Below are 21,302 nucleotides of genomic sequence, written 5' to 3' on the forward strand. Positions count from 1 at the left end.
AGCAGCAGTCCCGAGGCGGCGGGGAGGCGGCTACCGGCCTTCACTGGCGCCGCAGCTCCCCTCGGTCCCCGGCCCGGCGGCAGAGCCCGGCGCGGGCAGCGGCAACGGCTGGGGCCTTGCCGGCGCCTCGCGCCCCTCTCGCGTCACCGCCGGGCTGCGTTGCCGTAGCAACAGCAGCACGTCGGGGAAGGGCGAGCTCCGCCCCGGCCGGTTGGCCCCGCCTCCCGCCACGTGACCTGCCCGCCCCGCCGTGCTGGCGCGTGCCGGCCGCTTCCGGGGGGGAGCGCTGGGGTGTGCCGCACCGGTAAGTTTGGCGGAGCGGGTGGGCAGCGGCGGCGACATGTCCGGCAACGGGCTCAGCTACAGCGACCAGGGGGGAGAGGCGGCGCCCGAGCTGGCCCAGGAGGCGGCGGCCAGCATGACCCCTTCGGCTTCCGCGGCCTTCGGGCTCTTCAGCAGCGGCACGAAGAAGTAAGGGAGGCGGGCCGGGCGGCGGCGGCCTGTCCCGGGCAGGGGTTGCTGGGCGGCCGAGCGGTGACCGGTTCTGTGAGCCTCAGGGCGGTGCTGGACGGGCGGGACCCTGCCCTCCGGCGCGGGGGCCGGGCGGCGGGGCTCGGCGTGCGGCCTCGGGGCTTCTCCCGGGGAGGGGCAGTGCCGGGGGCCGTGGCTGGAAGCGGAGCCTCGGGTGCCCGCTCTTACCCCCGCGGGACTCCGTGGAAAAGTTCACTGTGCCGTACCTTTGACGTGTTTGTAGGGCACTGGATAATCTGTGAATTTTTTTGTTTGTAAGAAAAACTGTTTTACTTTTTTTTTCCCCTCGGTTTTGTTAGTTAAGCACACTGGTACTAGTTTAATTTTGCCTTCAAATGTAGGTTAAAAAAGAAGTGCTTAGAAGTATTTGTGGGAGATGTAGTTGATCATGGCGAGGTGCCCAGCTTGAAGTGAGCGTTAACAGCGTTGTGTCTTGGTCAGAAGTCAAAATGAGGAAATGGAGGAGAAAAAAACCAGGCAAAGTGCACTGGCGCAGGAAGCCTTCAGCTCCTGAAAGGAAAAGTTAATTGCAGAGGAGAAAAAAACCCGTGTCTAAAGGGAAGGATCAAGAGGTTTGCTAAGCTGGAGTTTTATCCTACAACAAATTGAAAATCTATTCCAAGAGCAACCAATAAAAAGCACCATAAACTAAGGTCTCATGTACATTAGAAAATCAATCGCTACTTCTTCAATTTGACTATTCTGCACAAAGAAAACATCCATGCTTTAGGAACTTAAACTGATATGTTTATTTTTGCACCACACCAAAGTAAATAACAATAGCGTGAAGCCGCTGTCACTCTGATGCTTCTCTCTGTAGGACAGCAGCTGATAGGCCTCCCTCCTTAGTTTGCTAGACAAGGCACATTTATCTTCCGTTGCTGTTCCACTAAATACTTTACTCTTTTGTTCTGTTCCAGTTACAATTTTCACAGCTGTACTGTGGATGCTGGTCGGCTGACTTGTGTGTTGTAGCTGATTTATGACTTTTGCATCCTTTTCCTGTCCTCTTCCATAGAAAACAACTTTTCACTTTATTTCTTAACCATTATTTTGCTGTTTCTTTACCACAGAGTGGGGTACCCCAATAATTGATCATGGCCATAATTCTCTACATAACTCATTTAATCATAGGCTTCAGACTGTTTTGCAGGTGAAGTATAGCTCTCTCTGTTTTATCAAATGCAGAAGCTGAAGTGACTTAGCTTAGCTGAGGCTGTCCAGTGCTTGGGAGGTAGTATAGCTCTGGGGTCCTGCGATGTTTTGTACACACGTATGTATATGATTGCGTCCCAGTATGAAAGAACCAGAATAGCTTGCGAGATGTAGACATGCCTTATTAATTAATTGCTCCTCCAGTCTTGCTCTTACACCTACAGGAGGGGAGAAAAGATCCATCCTCTAAAGCAGGGGTCCTCAAACTTTTTAAATGGGGCCGGCGTGCAGATGAAGTGGCACGCAGTCATCTGCGGCCGCTTGGTTTCCGGCGGAGGGGTGTCTGTAAATACCAGGGGCCGGATTGAGGACCCTGGGGGGCCGTATCCGGCCCACGGGCCGTAGTTTGAGGACCCCTGCTCTAAAGTAAGGGCTTGAGAGGAAAGCAGGCAATAATCTCTGTGGTCTTTTGTAGCTCACAGACAAATTCTTACTGAAATACGAACTTGTCCATGATTCAGACCTGTGTGGGTAAGCTCCGAGTATGGATTGGATAGCTGAGGAACAGACACTGTGCAGGAAGATTATGAAACTTGGTGTGAAAAAGCCACTGGACTATAAGTGAGGGCTATTGTTAGAAAAACAGACTGTTTGGAAAATGTAGTAGTCATTATCAAGCATATAGCATGTATGTGGCATAGTTTACCTGCTAATAGGCCAAAAACTCCTTGTTGAGAAACAAATGAAATTTCTTATCCTTACAGCTGAAATGGAAATCTTCTAAGAACAGGAAGTGTAGCCTAGATGGAAGACATTTTATCTTCTGGTGGTTTGGTTTTGTGTTCTTTAAACTGGGCAGATCCGATCCCTCCCTTCTGGGCATACAGAGAAATGCAAGATGTGTCTGCATCCTGTGTGTTGAAGTGTGGGGACTGTTCCATTGGTGAAAATAAAATCAGTTACGGCTTTTCAGAGTCTGTGTGCTGATCTTTCTTGATTGTCACTCAACACTTCTGAATATTATCTTAGATGTACTTATGTCACATATCATTGTGACGTTTCGGTGCTTGGCAAACTTTTTTTTTGTTTCTGAGAGATTCTTCCTAACACCTACTGATGATATAAGAAAAACTCTTCCTCAGGAGAGGGGCAAATATATTAATATATAGCCCAGTATATTGATTGTTGCTGCAGAAACTGTTGGACTAGAGGCCTGCACTTGGCTGTTGCCAGTTAATCTGAACAATATCATGTGGTTCAAGTATAAATATCAAGATACTACTCTAAACACTTGCTTTAAAAAATCCCAGTCTCTTTTATGTTTTCTGTCTTTTCCTGTTTGTCATGAAGACAAAAAGCCAAAATGCTTTTGAAATAAAAAATTGTTTATTAGGTTAGGCTGTTTTCAATTTTGCGGCATTTATTTAGAACAGCCTACAACAAGTTGCACACAGAGGCACAAATTACTATTACTAGACTTAAATGTGAAGTCTGAAGTTGACCTGATATAAATTATTTGTCCTAACTGTTTTGGTTTTAGTGCTTCAGTAGAAATACCCAGCTGAAGTACATACCTAAAACTTCTGAGCATCCCTGGGTGTTAAAAGCCCATATGTCTTACTCTCTTGCTAAAGCTGCCTTTTTTACCTTTAGCAATTCTACGACTGATTGATAACTTTTAATTACAAATAGAATCTTCAATTCAGTTAATTAACATAGTATTTTTTGACATGTTAAAGTTTGGGGTTTGGTTGAGACACATGATAACAGTATTGAAAATATCTCAGTGCCTCAAAACTTCTGTCATGATGACATCTTAAACCTGAGTAAGTGGAAAGTCTCACTGCTGGAAGATCAGTAAAGATGAAATAGTAATTGAAATTTTCTTAATATAAACAAGGCACAATAGGTTGCATGTAGTATATGCAAATAGTATGTTTCCCATTACTTAATATATTGTATGTATCCAGTGCAGTGAGGGAAAAAAGATTGAAAAAATAAAACTTTGGTCAGCTTTTATCAGATAACTGTATAAATGCTCAGGACCAAAGTGAATGAGAAAAGGAGGAGGTTTTTCCAAACCGTTATATAAGTTATTAAATATAACATGTATGTAAGAAAGTGTTTTTTTACTGGTTTTGGCTAAACTAAAATGTTCTTGAATAAGAGATTTCACAACAAATATATGAGTTTGGAGCTAGTTTTTTCTGTCAGTATTGAATCCTGACTAAAGAGGCAAATATAACTTGCCTATTTGGTATGTATTGCTTTCAAAAAAACCTTTTGATTAGTTAGATCACTTCAAATACATCAGAGAGGGATCTAGTGTTCAGAGGATGGAAACTTCGTGTTCATTTTGTTAGATATCTCAATAACTGAACAAATAAAAAACCTTGTGTACCTCAGATAAGTCAATCTAAACCTTGTTGTGTGGAATGGGCCCCACTGCATGGCTGGAGATACCTTTTCCTTTCCCATTCCCTCTTTCATGCTGGTCACATGAGCTGACATGTATGGTATTCCTTTATACAGTTTGTTTAGTTACATTTTAGGAATTTGTGTGTCCAGATAGGTGGTGTTACACTTCTCTGTGAGCTGATTATGTTTTAGACATAGGTCACTCTAGCTACTCCAGGTGTACATCATTCAGATGCCCCACATCTTTGAAAAAGAAGAAAAAGGGTCAGGTTGTGGGCTGCCAGAATAGTGGAAATGTGCTGTAGGCAAGTCTTTGCCCATAACAGGAGTTTTCAGTAGAAAACGGCTGAGAGCCAAGAAGTTGTGTAAATCTTATGGACAAGCTGAATCCAGCCTGTGGACCTCAAGCTATTTCTCCATGGTCTAGATTGGTGGAGTCCATGAAATAAACACTGCCTATTTGGAAGACTGTCAGAATCCTCTGTGTTGTTTAGAGAGATACTGTTTGATGCACATCGCCTAAGTGTATTTGTATAGTTACACTATGTACTGTTGCTCTGTCTAGAGGGATGAAAAGTCCAGCCATCTTCCAACTTAAGAAAACCTGGAGAGATAATTAGTAACACAGAATCCATGTTAACTGTGTACCTTAGGGTGTAGCTGTTACTGCGTGCTGTTAATTGTGGGTGGGCAGAGGCTTTTCATCTATATTAACTGCATTTTAAACAAAACTTACCTGCATGTAGTATTAAAATATAATAATGTTTGGTTCTTGGAAATGATACAATTTAAGCTGTAAAATTAGCTGTTGTTGTATCTAAACCAAATGAACTTACAGGTGAACCATGAGTAACGCCAGTAGATACCAATTGATAAGTACACTATTGAAGCAGGTGGCAAATTTATAACATGCATTTTCAGCTTTACTGATTTGCATCTTTAAACTGTATTCCTGCCAAGCAAAATAAATTTATAATTTATTAGATTACTTTTTTTTCCTGCAGATCTAGTTTATGCATTCTGTTGAGCTATTCATCAGAAAATGTGGCAGGGCTGAAAACCTGGGGTTTTTTGCTGAGATTTGCAAGCCTGTTTTGCAGAGAGCTGATCTAAGGTGGTGATTTCATTAAGGTACTCATTCCCTAGTTCTCTGTGCATAACACTTTCCAAATTCATGAGAGCTAAGAACTTGCTTTCAACAGCTGCCAGAGATGTTCTTGGAGCCTTAAGTTGATCTGGTTTTGCCGTGGTGTAGCCTGTTCAACCAGTCAAGGAAAGCTTGTATGTAGACTGCCATTTGTGAAATTCTTGGAGGAATCTCGAGCCCTAATAGCCAAACTTCATGCATCCGCTAGCTCATTGGCACAACTACTTTCTTTCCCCATCTGTTTTAGTGGCGCTGTGCCCACTATTATGGTGATATGCCAGTTTGGTAGGATGTGCAGGACAGCAAAGATTAGTGGTTTGGATGAACTGATGACTCTACAAGATAAAATCTGACTCCTGTAGTCAATACACCCTGTAGTCAGTACCAGGATAGGTACTAAATCCAGTGTATGAATATAGGCATACTGTTGCAGAGCACTTCTCCAGCTGAAATTGGTCAGATCTGATGGGAAAGTGGCACAAGCTGAATATATTCTTATTGACATGCACTTTGCACATATGAGGATGCAAGCAATGAACTGTTGATTTGCTGTGTTTATCTGTAATGTAGTAATTAAAAATTTTTTGAGGCTTTTTATTTCCTCAGAAAGGGAAGTTTGTAGTTCAGGGTCTTCTCTGTGGTTTCTGCGTATTTATTATGTTGTCATATATTTGCCTTAGATGCTTGCTATGATCTGCATCCCGAATGGCATTAAAAATACATTTCTGTAACACTATCATACCATAACGCTGACACTTGCAAGGTGTTCAAGATTTTCGTAGTTCTGCTTTTCCGAAGGCTATCCTTATCTATGCCACCCTGCAGTAGTTTTCTTACTTTGAGAAAACCAGAATTCTTCTGGCTTATAAAGATTTTTTTTTTTTTACATTCTGCTAGAAGATGAAGAGCATTGTAATGCTTTTTAATGGTGTTTCTGAAACGCTGTGGACATACATATAAACATACTAATGCTGTTGTAGGTTCTGGCAGTGACAGCACTGCCTTTGTGGTAATATCTGTAAAAGAAGCCTTTTCCCACCATTTCAGGAAAGCTGGAAATAAAGCTTCACACTCTCCTATAACCACTTCACAACTATCAGATGCTGCAAAGTGATCTGCAAGTTCTGATTGTTGGCCTCAAGACAGACTGTCTTGAGCAGCACCACCTCAGACACCACTTTTTCAGCCTTCAAGAAACTGACCTCTGCTACCAAGGAAGATTTTTCTTTCACAGAAGCTTCCCTGCAGCATCGTAGGTGCGGGCGCTATGGGAAGAGGTCGCATGCAGTGGGATTGCAAGATCTTTTTCCTCCTTTCAGACAACCTTTCCTGTTGCTGGATGAAGTAGTGTCTATAACTACTTTACTGACAACAGATAATCTTAGATTAAATCACAGCCCTTTCCAGAAAGGGTCTCAAACAGCTTTGTCATACTAGCTGCCATCTGGTTAGAGCTTTTGAAATGTACATAGTTTGCATATCTGCATTGATGCTGGTAGCAGCAACTTCACAGGTGTTCATGCACTGAGTTGCTAAAGCATTCTTCAGGTACTAGCTTCACAGCAGGGAACTGGAAGATGCTTTATTCAGTTACCCTTTCTATATCCTTCCTCCATGAGAAGGGTGAGTTACATTATGTTGCTATTAAGACTGGGACGGGTCTTGTTTTCCCTGTGGCTCTCAGCCTTACAGGATGTTATAGTTACCCTGGTTTTCCTCTCATCACTGCTGTCTGTCCTTTGAAACTATCAAGTTTGCTTTTGGGGTAGTAGCATGTTTAGTTTTCAGATTGAAAAATTAGGTGTGGCTTTGAAGGAAATAAATTATTTCTCCTCTCAATTTCTCTTTAAACCACAGTTACAGCTACACTTCCAGCCAAATGATTTGAGTCTCCCTTGAAGTACTTGAATTCTGTGTTGGTGTTGTGAATTGGCAATAAATATGAATCGTGTTCTAATGGAAGACGATGGCAATACTGAATAGCACCACAAGATGTCATTCAAACAGTTTGCGGTATAGAATGAAACACTGAAACTCAGATTTCTTAATTTCCTGCTAGAGGAAGACCCCAAATCAACAGCAAAATACTTACATTGCAGCATGTATTTGCTGCTGTTTTAACTTCCATGTTACATGGCTCTGAAATCGATTTACAGTTCCTCTTTAAGTGTTAAATTCACACTTGTTTAGCGTTTATACAATAGTCTGAGCTAGAATAAGCCAATTTATTTTAAGGATTTTGCGTTGCCAGTAGATTTTTTACTGTATGTTTTTTTAACTTATTTTAATTTTTTTTTTTTCATTATTTGGGGAGGGGGGGCATGGGATCTTCCATAGGATTAAATTACTACTTGGGTGCCAAGACCAAAGGTTAAGCTGCTCTGTCAGTGTGGGTTTTCTGTTTCAAGCTTGGTAACATTCACAATATTTTGAACTTTATGTTGGAATGTGTTGCTATGCTGCAGGCAAAAAAAATCCCATAAATCTTGGTATCCTGTGGTTAAAAGTGTGTCATCCACATTGAAATCTCCTAAAGACTTTGAATGCAAGAACAATGCAGCTGATATTGTGTAAGTACGCAGTGGATGGAGAACTTAAACCAGGAAATGCATTATTAAAACTCTGTTGAATGGATTTTTGTAACTTTCGTTCTTGATCTATGATAGGTGGTTCCATAATATTGGAACTGGTAAAGCTTGCTTCCTCCCCAGTGGTGGATTTGTTTGCCACTTCCCAGATTTTACCTTGCAGTAACACAGTGCTGTCCTTGTATATGAAAATCCACTGTCTCACCATGAGTTTGTTTAAAATTCCTTCCTCTTTCTTAGAGGTGATTAAAACTGTTCCCAGGTTTTGGGGCATACAGATGGCATGGGAAGCAGTCACAATTAAATTCGTAATTAATAAAACAATGGGCTGATAAACTTCCGTGATTAAAGATTTTGTAGCTAAAGGATTATTGTTGCATTGCCAGCTGGACTTCAGTTGCGGTTTCGATACTTAGGAAACTTCTGCTTTTTACAATGAAAGCCTTATGATTAGGGGGTGACTTCTTTCAGTAACTGGGTACATTAAAACTGTAGCAAAGCTAGAAATTAATGGGTTTTATCTTATGGTATTGCTTATTGCTAAAAGGAATAGGAGATACAGTCAATGTGTATTTTATCCGAGTGGACTAGGTGTTCTCTTAAAAACAGTTGTTGGGAACATGTAGGTGCAGTGGCAAATGGTATGCCACAAATTATAGGTTAGTATTTTAGTGTGATGAAAGGTTTGTGATAGTTCCTACATGAAGACAAAGTAACTGAAAGGCCCAAATTTATCATAACATAACTTGTTTAACTATAGGAGTGACATACAGTTATTCCTGCTTTCTTTTTCTGTAAAAGTGGGTAATGTTTCTCAGTGAAGTCTGAAATCCCAGTCTTAATCTGAGCAAGATGCTAGTTTTAGTGGCCCAAGTGTGCTGCTAAGACTATGACATACTAAGAGTTGTTCTTTAGTTACTGTTTCCTGTACGTAAGACTACAGTCTGTTAAAATAGTTTGGTGGGATGCTCTCTCGAGTATCAGGCTTTAGGGTTTGGTATTTTAGTGGTGTTTTTCTTTTCTTTCCCTCGTGTTTTGGGGCATTGGGGTGCTGTTTTTGTAAGGTTTGGGTTTTGTCGTCTTAGTGGCAGGGGAGTAGAGGGAGCATGAAAGAGAATGAGAACATTTTTTGTTTAGTTTCTTACAGTAACATCTGTAAGAGTAATCCTGACATAGGATCCAGTAGGCCTGTCATAGGTCCTATCATACCCATACCCCTATTATATCCAGAAATGGTACAAAGGCATATGAAGAAAACAGTGCTTTGTGGTAGAAAGACAAAAAGTATTCTACCTTAAAGGCTACAGTCATAAAAGATGGAAACATGGAAGACAGAATTTGTTTCAGTCTGCTTAACGTTCAACCAGTGATTTAAAGAGAGTGTATTATTCTGGATGTGTTTTGTGATGTCCATCATGTTGTGTCATCCCAGGTCTCTCATGTGTGATGCTTGCTTGAGAGAAAGTTAGGTGTTGAATTTGCATTTCTAATTTACATTCCCTTAGCTTTCAAGTTCTTACACTGAGGAATACAAGCCTGTGCTGGTAAACATTATAAAGGCAGCTGAGTACTTATTCCTTAATAAACTAATAATTGGCTCATTGCCTTTTTTGGTAGATGCTATGCAGATAATATACATTGTATTTCATAACCTGTTCATGTCATATATGAGTATAATATTTCTAATTATAGTCCATACCAGTGCTTTCAGTTGGCAACATTGGAGGACAGTGGGGCCATATTACATAGAGGTTAAGACACTAGACTACAACTTCGTGAAATCTCATTACATTCTTAGATATGGCAATGGGCAGACAGGTGGGAGTCTTTTTCCAAGTAAATTTCAGTAAATCATCTCAGCTCTTATTGGTTGGGAAAATGGGCTCAGAGACTGTATGTTTACTCTTCCAAAGTTTTTTTGTTTGGGTTTTTTTTTTTTGGCAGCCACTGTTGTTGGGATTGCTACTCTCCTGCTTCATATAGCTCCATATTTGTAAACTGTCAGATCAGGCTTCTTTAAACTTGACTTTGCTTCTAAAGTAATAAAGCTTATATTTCAGTCATCTGTAATAAAGACCTAACTCTTTAAGGCTAGAATTACTCTCAAAGTTTTAACAGGGAGAGGCAAGGATATTGATACAGCTGAAGGGTTGCTTGCATTTTCCTGAGCTCCTGGCAGGTGGACATAAGTAATGAAGAAATTATTTGTTTAACATTGTGTACTGAAGAACTGTCACTTCAGAATAACTAGTGAGTGTAGAAACATGAACAGCAGTATGAAACTTGCATTTATACTTCCTTCATTTTAGGTTTTGAGGGATTTCAGTTAAGGTTTCAAATTCTCTTAAATCTTCCTAATGCTCAGAAGATGAAAATATTTTTGTACAGTACAATAAACTGCATTATGAAAGACTGAAATGCATTTGCCCTTCCCATCGTTCCTTGAGGCTGCTGATAAGAGTTTTTTGGAGGGAACTGACCTTTGAAATCTGTGTAGGATATTTGTTTCTAGAAATTGAAAACAGCCGGGGAGTGGGTATCCTGTTACTTAAATTACTTTTTTTGCATAGACCTCAGTCTTGGCATGGAAGCTTGGTTGAGTGCAGTCAGCTTTTTTCTTTTTTTTTTCTTTTTTTTTTTTTTTTAAATACTGTACTTAAAAGAATGGAACAAAATTCTGCAGTGCTGGGTAAAATAATTGAGGTGTCTTGCACTCCTAAAGGGTGAAACTTTGAGGTTACACTGAAACCACATCTAACTGTTGCAGCAGCAAGCCTTTGGTCTTCTACATATGAACATATAGATCAGTATTTTACTCTATAAGTATCTAATGCTTGCTAATATAATTTCTTAGGAAAAGATTAAAAAAAAAAAACAAAACACTAGTTCATGTAGCAATTAATTTCCAAATGAATTAATCAAGAACTTGTAGTTTTCTTCTATTTTTCTCTTTTCCTTCCGCCCCTGCCTCCACCGCTTTTCTCTTAGGAAAGCAAGGCTGGCTGTAAACAGGTCTTCATGCCTGAATTTCTCTGGCTTCTATCTTCCCTGTCAACATTTCAAAATGTTTTAATTTGAAATGTGTGATAAAATACTTTATATCAGCAATTAGAAATACATTTTGTCATTAAATACCAATTTCTTCTGTCTTCACAACTTAAAGTCACCTTTTGCCTCTTTGTTTTTGTTACACAGGTAATGCGTACTTACCATGTGATAACTATACTGTCTGCTTTTGTTATTCGCAACTTCTGAGAGGTTGTCTTCAGCATTTAATTTTGTGCTGTGTAACTTCCTTCAGTTTTGCTACTTGATTCTCAAGTTCAAATTATTGTTTTCATGTTTTCTACTTTCTCACTTACAAATGTTCTTGGCATTTTTTCATGTTAATTTTTTAACTTTTTTTATTAGGTAAATTTACTCCTAGACTTGAACATTAAGCAGTTGCTACAACGTCTTATTCATGCAGAATTCTTGAGTTTTAGTCAGATACTGATTTGTTTTGAAAAGTGGTTGCTGTGCTGGTTGTGCCAAGGAGCCAAAGCATCTTCCTACCAATTACATGAGAACTAGGTGATCACAGCTTAGTTATGTTACCCTGTGCTTTAACTTCTACTGATGTCTCTGTCAATTTGGGCAGGATTGTATGAATTGGCAATAGAAAACTGGCAGCAGGAGCATAGTACTAGAAGCAGCTTTCTAAATGAAGTCCAGTCTTCTGCTAGGTAACTTTGATAACGGTTGTCATCCAGATCTTTTCACAAGGTAAGGATTAAAACTTAAGCAGAAGGAATTAGAAATCTCTGAAAATTTCTGTATCTAACTAGAGCAAAGTCTCAAGTAGGGTGTTTCAAGGTGATCTAAAAGAACTGAAACTTACTTGCTATCCTACGAGGAATAGGTGGACAGAAATGGTCAGCAAAGCAAGCTATCTCTGTGGCCAGGAATGGGAATAAAGAGAGCTGCCAAAAAGTGCATCAAGCTAACCTTCCTAAGAAGTTAATTGCAAATGGAAGTACACAGAGAGATTAGAAGGTAAAAAAAAAAAAAAAAGGCATATTGTTTAAGGTATTTTAGGTACAACCCTAAACCAACTAATATTTGATTTCTGATATCAAAAAAAAGGATATAGAGCTGAGGGAAAAATACGGACCACCTAAAGAAGTGTGAGGATAAAGAGCTGAACACAAGCATGTTTGCTTGAACTGATCTCAACAGTATACAAAACTGCAGAACAAAGTTAAATAGGAAATGTAAAGGACTGAAGCAAACAACTAAATAAACACAGCAGCAGAAGACAGACCACATAGTTCTTTGAATGCTTACAGAAGTAACTAAAACTGGTAAGAACCTTTGAGTGTGATGCAGACGCAACGCAAGGAGTTCCCAGTGATATTTAGGAAATGATGCTGAAGCAGGTGAGAAAATAGAACACTTTTTAAAATAATACTTAACTATTAAGCTGTGAAGTGAAGCCATTATTTACAACAGGCCATCTGTATTAGGTTGCTGCAGTGTTTCATGAAAGACTTGGTTTTGAAAAAGCAGTTAGACTTCAGTTGGAAGTTGTATGTAGGTGTCTGCATCTTGAATTTTGCATGTTTGTTTTCTGGATTGTTAGTAAAATATGTTGTTTGGGTGTTTTCCCGATCTAGTTGAGATTAATTTTGTAGATGTGTATTGAAGTGTGTGGACAATGCAGATTTCTCATGGAGTGGCACAGAACAGATGCAGTACCGGGTCTGAAAATGAGGAAACTATCCCTTACAAGTAGGAAAAATGATGTTAAAGGTTTATGGAGGAATGGATGACAACATTGTGTCTCATTGTAAATAATTCTGGCTTTGGCTTAAACCTCTTTTTCTTTTCAATCAGAAATTCTGAGGGCAGTGATAAATCGGAATATATCTAGGTTTTGTATTCACTTCTGAAATGCTGTCTGGCTGAGATGGTGTTAATATTCCTCATGGCAGCCTTCATAATGCTGTGTTTTGTATAGGTAGCTAGAAAGGTGGTGGTAGCACACCAGTGTTCTGGCTGCTGCTGAGCAGCACCCACACAGCATCGAGGCTGCCTCCCCCCACAAAGGCCAGTAGGCTGGGAGTGGGCAAGATGTTGGGAGGGAACATAGCCAGGACAGCTGACCCAAACTGACTAAAGTGATATTCCATACCATGTGATGTCTCTTTAGCAATAAAAGCTAAGAGAAAGGAGGAGAGGGCAGGAACAATGACATTTGTTATTATGACATTTGTCATTATGACATTTGTCTTCCAGAGCAACTGCAATGTGTACTGAAGCCCTACTTCCCAGCTTGCTGATGGAAAGTAGAGAATAAATCTTTTGTTTTCCTTTGCTTTTGCATGCAGCCTTTGCTATTGCTTTATTAAACTGCCTTTATCTTGACTCACAAGGGGTTTTTTTCCATTTTACTTTCTCCTGCCCTGTCCTTCTGAGGAGGAGGGTGATAGAGAGTCTTGGTGGGCAAGTGGCATCCAACTAAGGTCAACTCTCCACACTGGATTTCTATGTTGCCCTTGACTATGTAAAAGCTCACAGGGTTTGTAAACTTGTGAAGTTTTCAGTTCTCTGGAATATTGCAGGTGTCCCTTCTTGAGCCATTGTTTGCTTTGTATTTTTTTAGTACAGGAGCGATGTAGGCATTACAAAAGGCTCTTTCTTCAAAGAGTCTTGGTAAACTTTCAGAGTACAAATGCAGTTAGACTGTGATCTCTTCACATCTAGAAAGCTAAGCAGGGTGAGATCTCTCATTAGTGACAGGTAATGAGAATCAGTATCTGTGAGAGAGCATCCTTATTGACCTAGTATTTCTGTATGAAAACTTTTTCAGCTGTAGAAAGTGCTTGGGTGCTGTATATGTCTAATCATCTGGCTATCTTAATCTTACAGCCTGTAGAATGGTACTACAAGTCTGGGGTTTATAATCCTTATAATAGAGGGTAGCAATCTGCAATCCAGGAAGGCAAATTAAAACATAAGATTATATGCTTGAATCTTTAAATTCAGACCATGATACAACGATGAAGTCTACTCTTGGGCTTTTCAATGATTTCCATAAGTTGATACTGTCTTTTTAACACAAACATGCCAACTTCAGGTTATTAGATCTGACCCTCACTGGGGGGGAAAAGGGAGAAGTGAATGAATTGGTTCAAATTGAGCTCTTCTCTTGCCTCAAGACTTCAGCCTTCCAGACAAGCTTCAGCTAACAGCAGATTAAAGTTGTGTGGGCTTGAATTATTGTTGGAATCTGATAGATTCTTTTACTAAACACTTCATTACACTAGGTCAGAGTGTTAACAAATACAATTTAAAAGTGGGCAAGAAGGAGCAGTGCTTCACCTTAAGTTGCTGAATTGATGCAAAAATATAAAAATGGTGTTCAGGTTTTATTTTTTACTTTTTCTAATAAATGCTTTATTATGCTTCTACGATAGAAATGAAGACCTAAAACAAATGTTGGAAAGCAGTAAAGATTCTGCAAAGCTGGATGCTATGAAAAGGATTGTTGGGGTATGTGATTTTTTATTATTATTATTTTAGGGTATCTTTTTTTATTATTGGTTTTATTTCTTGGATGTGAATAATGGTTTTACTTTACAGTTCCTGTACCAAGTCACCCTTTGAATCTCTAGACAGTGTTTCAAAGCTACTGAATTCAGAATTTGTGTAGAAATTGCTATACCAAAATATATGCAGTCATATACTTTTAAAATATTTATGTGGCACTGCCAATATGCCTGTAAATATGTGTTTTCAGTAGGGAGGTGAGATCTTAAACTGGGAAATAGCTCCTTCAGAGAAGCTTCAAGTGCTGTCTTAATTCAGCACAGAAAACAGAAATTTGCAGTAAAATGACAAATTGCATTTACTATTTTTACTGCTTTAGTTTATATACTTTTTTTTAATTGAGCATGTTGCCTGTGTATTTGACTATTTCAGTGAACCCATAAAGGTGATAAAAAAAATGTTTAACACCATTGTGTGTTTAAATCCTATAAACTAAACATAATGAAATTGATAATGTCCCTTTATTATTAAAAGTATTAAGTAATGCACTAAGAAAAGCTGTTCATTGTCCATTTGACCTCTTTTTGGGGGGCTTTTGCATTTCTTTTCTCTCACTGTTCCTTCAGTCTCCTGGATGTGCTTTTTTGTTTTGCTTGGTTTACACATGAGTTAACCCTATCCAAGCATGTACTGAAGTGAATAGGTACAGGTTGTATCATGAGATGGTGTTCTTTCCTGTGACTCTAGAGCTAGTGATTTCTCCCTTCTTCATCATGGAATCACTTAGGTTGGAAAAGACCTTTGAGATCATCAAGTCCAAATGTTAACCCAGGACTGCAAAGTCCACTACTAAATCATGCTGCTAAGCACTGCATCGACATGTTTTTTTAGATACCTCCAGGGATGGTGATTCCACCATTTCCATGGGCAGCCTTTGGAACAGTATATGTTCCAATACTTCACCAACCTTTTAGTGAAGAAATACTCCTTAATATCCACTCTAAACCTCCCCTGGAGTAACTTGAGGTAGTTTCCTCTTGTAATGTCACTTCTTGTCTGGGAGAAGAGACCCACCCCCACCTGTCTACAGCCTCCTCTCAGGCAGTTGTAGGGAGCAATAAGGTCCCCCCTGAGCCATCTCCTCTCCAGACTATAAACAAACCCAGTTCCTTCAGCTGCCCTTCATAAGACTTGTGCTCCTGACCCTTCCCCAGCCCCGTGGCCCTTCCCTGGACACGCTGCAGCCCCTCTACGTCCCTCCTGCAGTGAGGGGCCCAAACCTGAACACAGGGTTCGAGGTGCAGCCTCACCAGTGCCCAGTGCAGGGGGACAGTCCCTTCCCTTGCCCTGCTGGCCACACTGCTCCTGACACAAGCCAGGGTGCTGCTGGCCTCCTTGGCCACCTGGGCACACTGCTGGCTCATGCCCAGCCGGCTGCCGACCAGCACCCCCAGGCCCTTTCCCACCAGGCCCTTTCCAGCCGCTCTGCCCCAGCCTGTAGCGCTGTGTGGGGCTGGTGTGACCCAGGTGCAGGACCCGGCACGGAGCCTTCTTGAACCTCATCCAGCTGGCCTCGGCCCATCGGTCCGGCATGTCCAGATCCCTCTGCAGAGCCTCCTGCCCTCCTGCAGATCAGCGCTGCTGCCCAGCTTGGTGTCATCTGCAAACTTGCTGAGGGTGCACTCGATCCCCTTGTCCAGAGCGCCGATAAAGATACTGAACAGAGCTGGCCCCAGTACTGAGCCCTGGGGAACACCACTGGTGACCGGCTGCCAGCTGGATGTAACTGCATTCCCCACCACTCTTTGGGCCCAGCCATCCAGCCAGCTTTTTACCCTGTGCAGAATACGTCCATCCAAGCAATGAGCAGCCAGTTTTTCCAGGAGAACGCTGTGGGAGCTGGTGTCAAAGGCTTTACTACGGTCCAGGTAGACAACATCCACAGCCTTTCCCTCATTCGCTAGTCGGTCATCTTGTAGAAGGAAATCAGGTTTGTCAAGCAGGACCCACCTTTTTTTTCCTTTTTTTGTGAAAAGATTCTTCGTTCATTTCTCCAACATGATGTGGGATTCCTCAGCATCTGACCAGTGAGAGTCTGGCATACAGAGGTCCTGTTGCAGGAAATCATGGCTTTTAGAAGTGTCATGGTTTCAATCTATGATAACTTATATTCTTGTGCTTTCTTCTGGCCATTAGTGTGGGTGGGAAGCTTGGGCAGTTACCTGTTGCTCCCTTGGTTTTCCTTTTAAAAAAGGGGTCAGATCTGTATCTGGAAACTGTTGCAACTGGAAGTGTGTGTGTATATGTATATGGGGGAATTGGAAACTATTAAGTGGGGTCAGGTTTAAATTTTAAACCAAGGCTTTACTAGATTGATTTTTTTTTCACTTTTACCTGCAAAAAATGCTCTCTCATAAATGAGTGTGCAATGAGCAGATGCACTCATCATAAATACCTGCTGCTGTGAAATATTCAAAGCGGTTTTTAACAACTATACAAATTTCCTAGAAGTTGGGTGATACCATGAGGCTGGGGACATGTAGTTAGCACGGATACCTGTGGTCCTTTATGTCTTAGGCTGAGGTGATCAAATCTTCAGCAAGGGAAGGCAGAAGTGCATTGAGCACATTCTGTCTTCTGCTCCCCATTTCCCAGTTACGGATCTTTGTCCTTTTATAATTTCCCAGTCCTTGTTTTTTTGTCACTATTCTAGGCACTGTGCAGTGCTGGAAGAGCACTACTTTTCCACATGTCAGCAGGCACCTTCAGTTTCTTGGATATTTTTTCCTTGCTCAGCTGCTGCTGCTTTTCTTGAACTAAAGCAGACTTTTAGCTCATAAGGTTGATCATTACTTGGCTGCAAGTTGTCTGAACTATTGGATCCTCTGGTTTTTGTCTCTTCCATATTTTCAAGGTATTTGCTTTTATCTTGTGTTTAAACAAGTCTATTATGTGTTTCATAATAGACTCCTGCTACCAACCTCTGGTTCACATAAACTGAAACAATGAGCTTTACAAGCCAGGCCTGTGATCTTGCACAATTAGCTTAAGGCCTTTTAGCAGTGGTCATAATGTTCTTGCTGGGCACAAAGATGCTTGTGTGTTACTGGTTGTGTGCTTACATTTAGAGACTTCTCAGGGATGGGATGTGTTTTCCAGGGGTGAAAGACTTTAGCCTTTTTACTAGAGGAAAAAGGAACTCTGTCAAGACTGCTATTTAATGTGTCTCACTGGAATGTGCATTTTCACTAATTTTAGGTAGGGGGAAAAAGCTGTGCATACCAATAGTTTTCTTACCCTTTGAGTAGTCTTCAAGAGGCTGAACCTTCATTTGTCTGTATAGGTGTGATGGAAAAGTACCGGGACTGCTTATGGCTTATGTCTGCAGCAGGGATTGGAACTAGGTGATCTTTAAGGTCACTTCCAACCCAAGCCATTCTATGATTCCTCCTTCTTTAAGATGGTTTGTGAACTCCCTCCTGGGGAGAAAGAGATTCGTTACAAATAAAAACAAGTCTGTCTTGCAGAGAGTGACTTCTAACAACATAATTTCAAGCATAGGAGTAGTCCTGTTATGATCTTTCCAGTCCCTCTCTTACATGAAGGTGTATAGTCTTACCTTCAGCTAAAATGCTTGTGTGACTTCAATGATCAGTTATGTCTTTTTTTTTTTTTTTTTCAGTCAGTGTGTTATTTTTTGTTTCTTCCTTGTATGCATGCTGTAAAATAACTGCAGTCTTTGGAAGATTGTGAGCAACACTGTCGGTTTAGAAATACATTTGAAGCATATACAGAACCAAGTTTGTTCTACTACATGCATGAAAACACAATAGCCAGTATTTCTTTTAAAACATATAATGATATTACAACCACTAAGGTATTCTTGTTACTAGCTCTTGAAACCTCTCAGAACTTCTCTGGGAAAAAAATCTCCATTGAGATTTCACTCCTGAAGATTGCAGAGGATAAATTTAGGAAACAAATTCACATGCTTGATTTCCTACAGAGAATGTCATCCGTGTCTGTGTGTGTGTCTCATGGAAAAAATAAAGCTTAATATACTCTGACATTACATAGCACTTACTCTAGAGTGACAAGTTCTATCTGCAGGAGTTCTAGGTATGTAAGACAACACAATTGAGCAGTGACTAGGCAGAGCAACAAAAATGACATGATAGACCTTAGTCTTGGAAAGAGCCATTATGTTCTTTCAGGTTAATGATCCATGGGCTAAGGAGGGTTTACACTAATAGTTATGAGTTAATGAGTCAAAATACACTCTTTTAAAAGAACCTGAATACATATTTACATGGTACACTGGAGCTATTATGGTTGATAAGTTAAACAATGCAAGTAATGCATAGAGTCATACTGTTACAGTGTATCAGGGAAGTCTAAGAATCATTCCTTTTTTTTGAATAACATAACTTGTGTTGCATCAAGATGAGATGATTGATAATGTTTTATTCTATACTTCTCTGCAGTGCATCTTGCTACTAAGTTCTACTTGACTCTGGTCATTCTGAATCTGGCATTAATTATAAAGGCACCACACCCCCAGTCCTGACAGCAGTGTTTTAAGTTAGATTCTTAGTTAAAAACCCTTGAAGTATATACAGTGCTTTTGCTGCTTAGTTTTGTCATTTCCTGTACTTTTAATAGAGCAGCAAGAATGTTAAGTTGGTTAAATTGGAATGTCATGCTGGACAGCTGCTCTCAAACCCTTTTGAACAGGCTTACAGCTTGAACTACAGCTACCTTCTTGCTTCTTCTTTTGTCTTTCTTCTAACTCTCTCCAAATATAGTTTGTCAAGGTATTGCCTGCTTTTGTGTTTCCTTAATTTTTGTTACATGTGGTCCTAGTTCTTTATGCCCTTTAGTGTTTTATCAATTAAATACACAAACAGACCTGTGAGTTTGGAATATGAAGTTTAATCAGCTATATAATGTTGAGTAATGGTGAGAGTGTGCGATCATTATGAGGAGCGGTAACCACAGTTGCAAAGCTCATGTTCCTGTGTTGGATCCCTGCATATTTGCTCATCTCGGTGAGCTCTTGACCTTTCTGATTAGTTTGATGTTTGGCTGACTAGATCCTGCCTGTGACTTTAGCTGGGGGTGTGCTGAGTGTGCTGAGTCCACGTTCAGCAGCACTGTAACATGTTCATGAGATTCCAGGGTCAGCAGCTTGAATATGAAGTACTGGCAGGCATTCCACTGGAATTAGATCTAAGAAATGGAGTAGTACAGCTGTAGTGTATGCTGAAGTATTTTACTCCATCTAATGTACTTAGGGCTTTTTTTTTTAATAACTTAATTCTGAAGCTGTTCATACAAGGGCTGAAGCTAAACTGGAATTTTGATGTTTGTGCTCTTTACTGGGACAATTTTATTATTCATTACATGCTTTAGTTTCAGATTTCAGTGAGATTAAATACGAAAACTTTCTTCCTTTTGAAAAAGAAAAAAATCAGTGGTTTGACTGATCTTGCTTTTACCTTAGTATTTTTTTGTCTGTATAAACACTTTAAGGCCTCTTGTGCTGATCTTGCTATGGAAAACAACTTTGTTTTAAAAGTGTGGTATCTATTTGATTTTTTTTCTGCTTTGTTCTGTTGCAGACCAGGATTGTTTCCGATAAAAGTAACTTGCACAACTTCTCCTGATGTTTGTTCTTTTTGTTGTTTGTTGTTTGGGGTTTTTTTATAGCAGCTCCCTAGAGGTAATTCTGTGAAGCTTTTCAGATTAGCAAGATCTTTTTTTTAAGTAATTTTAAAAGCATTAAAATTATTTTGTCTGATATAATAAAGTACAGTTTATTGCTTCCACCCTTCCAAACTTGTAACCAGCCAGCACTCAGGGGTTTTGTTGTATGGATAGTGTACTGTAAAGTCTAATAGTAAACAAAAAATTCAGACGTTAACTTCAACTTCCTAGAAGTCAGGTTTGAAATACAAATCTGGAATAATTGCCTCTTTCTCAAAAAAAAAAAAAAAGACACCACCCCACCCCAAAAAAACCCCAACCAAAATCCAAACAAAAAAACTAACCCCCCCATAACTTAGTAATGTAATAATATAATCGCTCTTTTCTTTTTTTTTAGATGATTGCAAAGGGAAAAAATGCTTCTGAGCTATTTCCTGCTGTTGTGAAGAATGTTGCCAGTAAAAATATTGAGGTATTCGTATAGTTCAGTAAAAATACTGTTATGATAGATCTATTTAGAAACTTTTATCTAATTGTATCTAGTTTTTCATTTTTCAGGGTTTAATATGTCTAATTTTTCATATAATTTTTCAGGGTTTAATTTCAATGACAGCATTATGGTAATACTTTAATGAGTAAAAGGAAATCTACTGGATGATTTGGAAGGAAGAATAATAACTTTTACATTTTAAAAAATAGATTAGAGAAAGTTTGTAGAAGTGCGGTGGGAATTCTGAGAAGAGTTACTAACTGCAGTTCATTGGAGATGTGGTGCTGCTTACAAACTTTGAGTAGGGGTTGTGCTCTGTATGTGAACATGTCTGTTGCAGGTCGAGGCTGAGACATAAGGCTTGGATAAGAAAGTTCACTGTTCTAATGTATATTTATAAAGGAAGTGTCTCAGTGCTAGGATTGCAGAGTGAAATTGCTAACTGTTAAAGAGGACTGTGTGAATTCATGGCTAGACGACATGATGTTACCAATGAAGTGTGTTTAATTTTTTGTATCACAGTACTTAAATGTTGGCTCTTTTGGTAATTTAGAGAATTTGTTTAATGCTTTACTAATGTGAATGCCTGTGATTCCAGAAGATAAAGTAGCCTTCAGATCCCAGAATCTTCTGGAGAGATGTGGCTGTTTGAGCTGTGGGAGGGTATAGGTCCCATTTTGAGCAGAGAAGAAATTTTTGCTAATATGCAGTGTAATCTCAAATCTTTGGATTATTT

At 39.9% G+C, this 21,302-nt stretch overlaps 1 protein-coding gene across 7 annotated transcripts in view; it reads left to right on the plus strand.

The window, feature by feature from the left end:
* Positions 1–236: 236 nt before the first annotated feature.
* AP3B1 (adaptor related protein complex 3 subunit beta 1) overlaps positions 237–21,302 on the plus strand; it is a 161,685-nt gene continuing 140,619 nt past the window's right edge. For 4 of the 7 annotated variants that reach the window (XM_055698838.1, XM_055698836.1, XM_055698839.1 and 1 more), the window contains exons 1-3: positions 237–471; positions 14,298–14,373; positions 20,474–20,548. In XM_055698838.1, the coding sequence (XP_055554813.1) occupies positions 341–471; positions 14,298–14,373; positions 20,474–20,548 (282 nt within the window). In that variant the 5' untranslated portion in view covers positions 237–340. The remainder of the gene's footprint in view (positions 472–14,297; positions 14,374–20,473; positions 20,549–21,302) is intronic. The other 3 variants (XM_055698835.1, XM_055698837.1, XM_055698840.1) reach the window with 1 other exon arrangement.

This window comes from Falco cherrug, chromosome Z (genome assembly GCF_023634085.1).
Source record: "Falco cherrug isolate bFalChe1 chromosome Z, bFalChe1.pri, whole genome shotgun sequence".
In the NCBI taxonomy this organism is placed as follows: Eukaryota; Metazoa; Chordata; class Aves; order Falconiformes; family Falconidae; genus Falco; species Falco cherrug.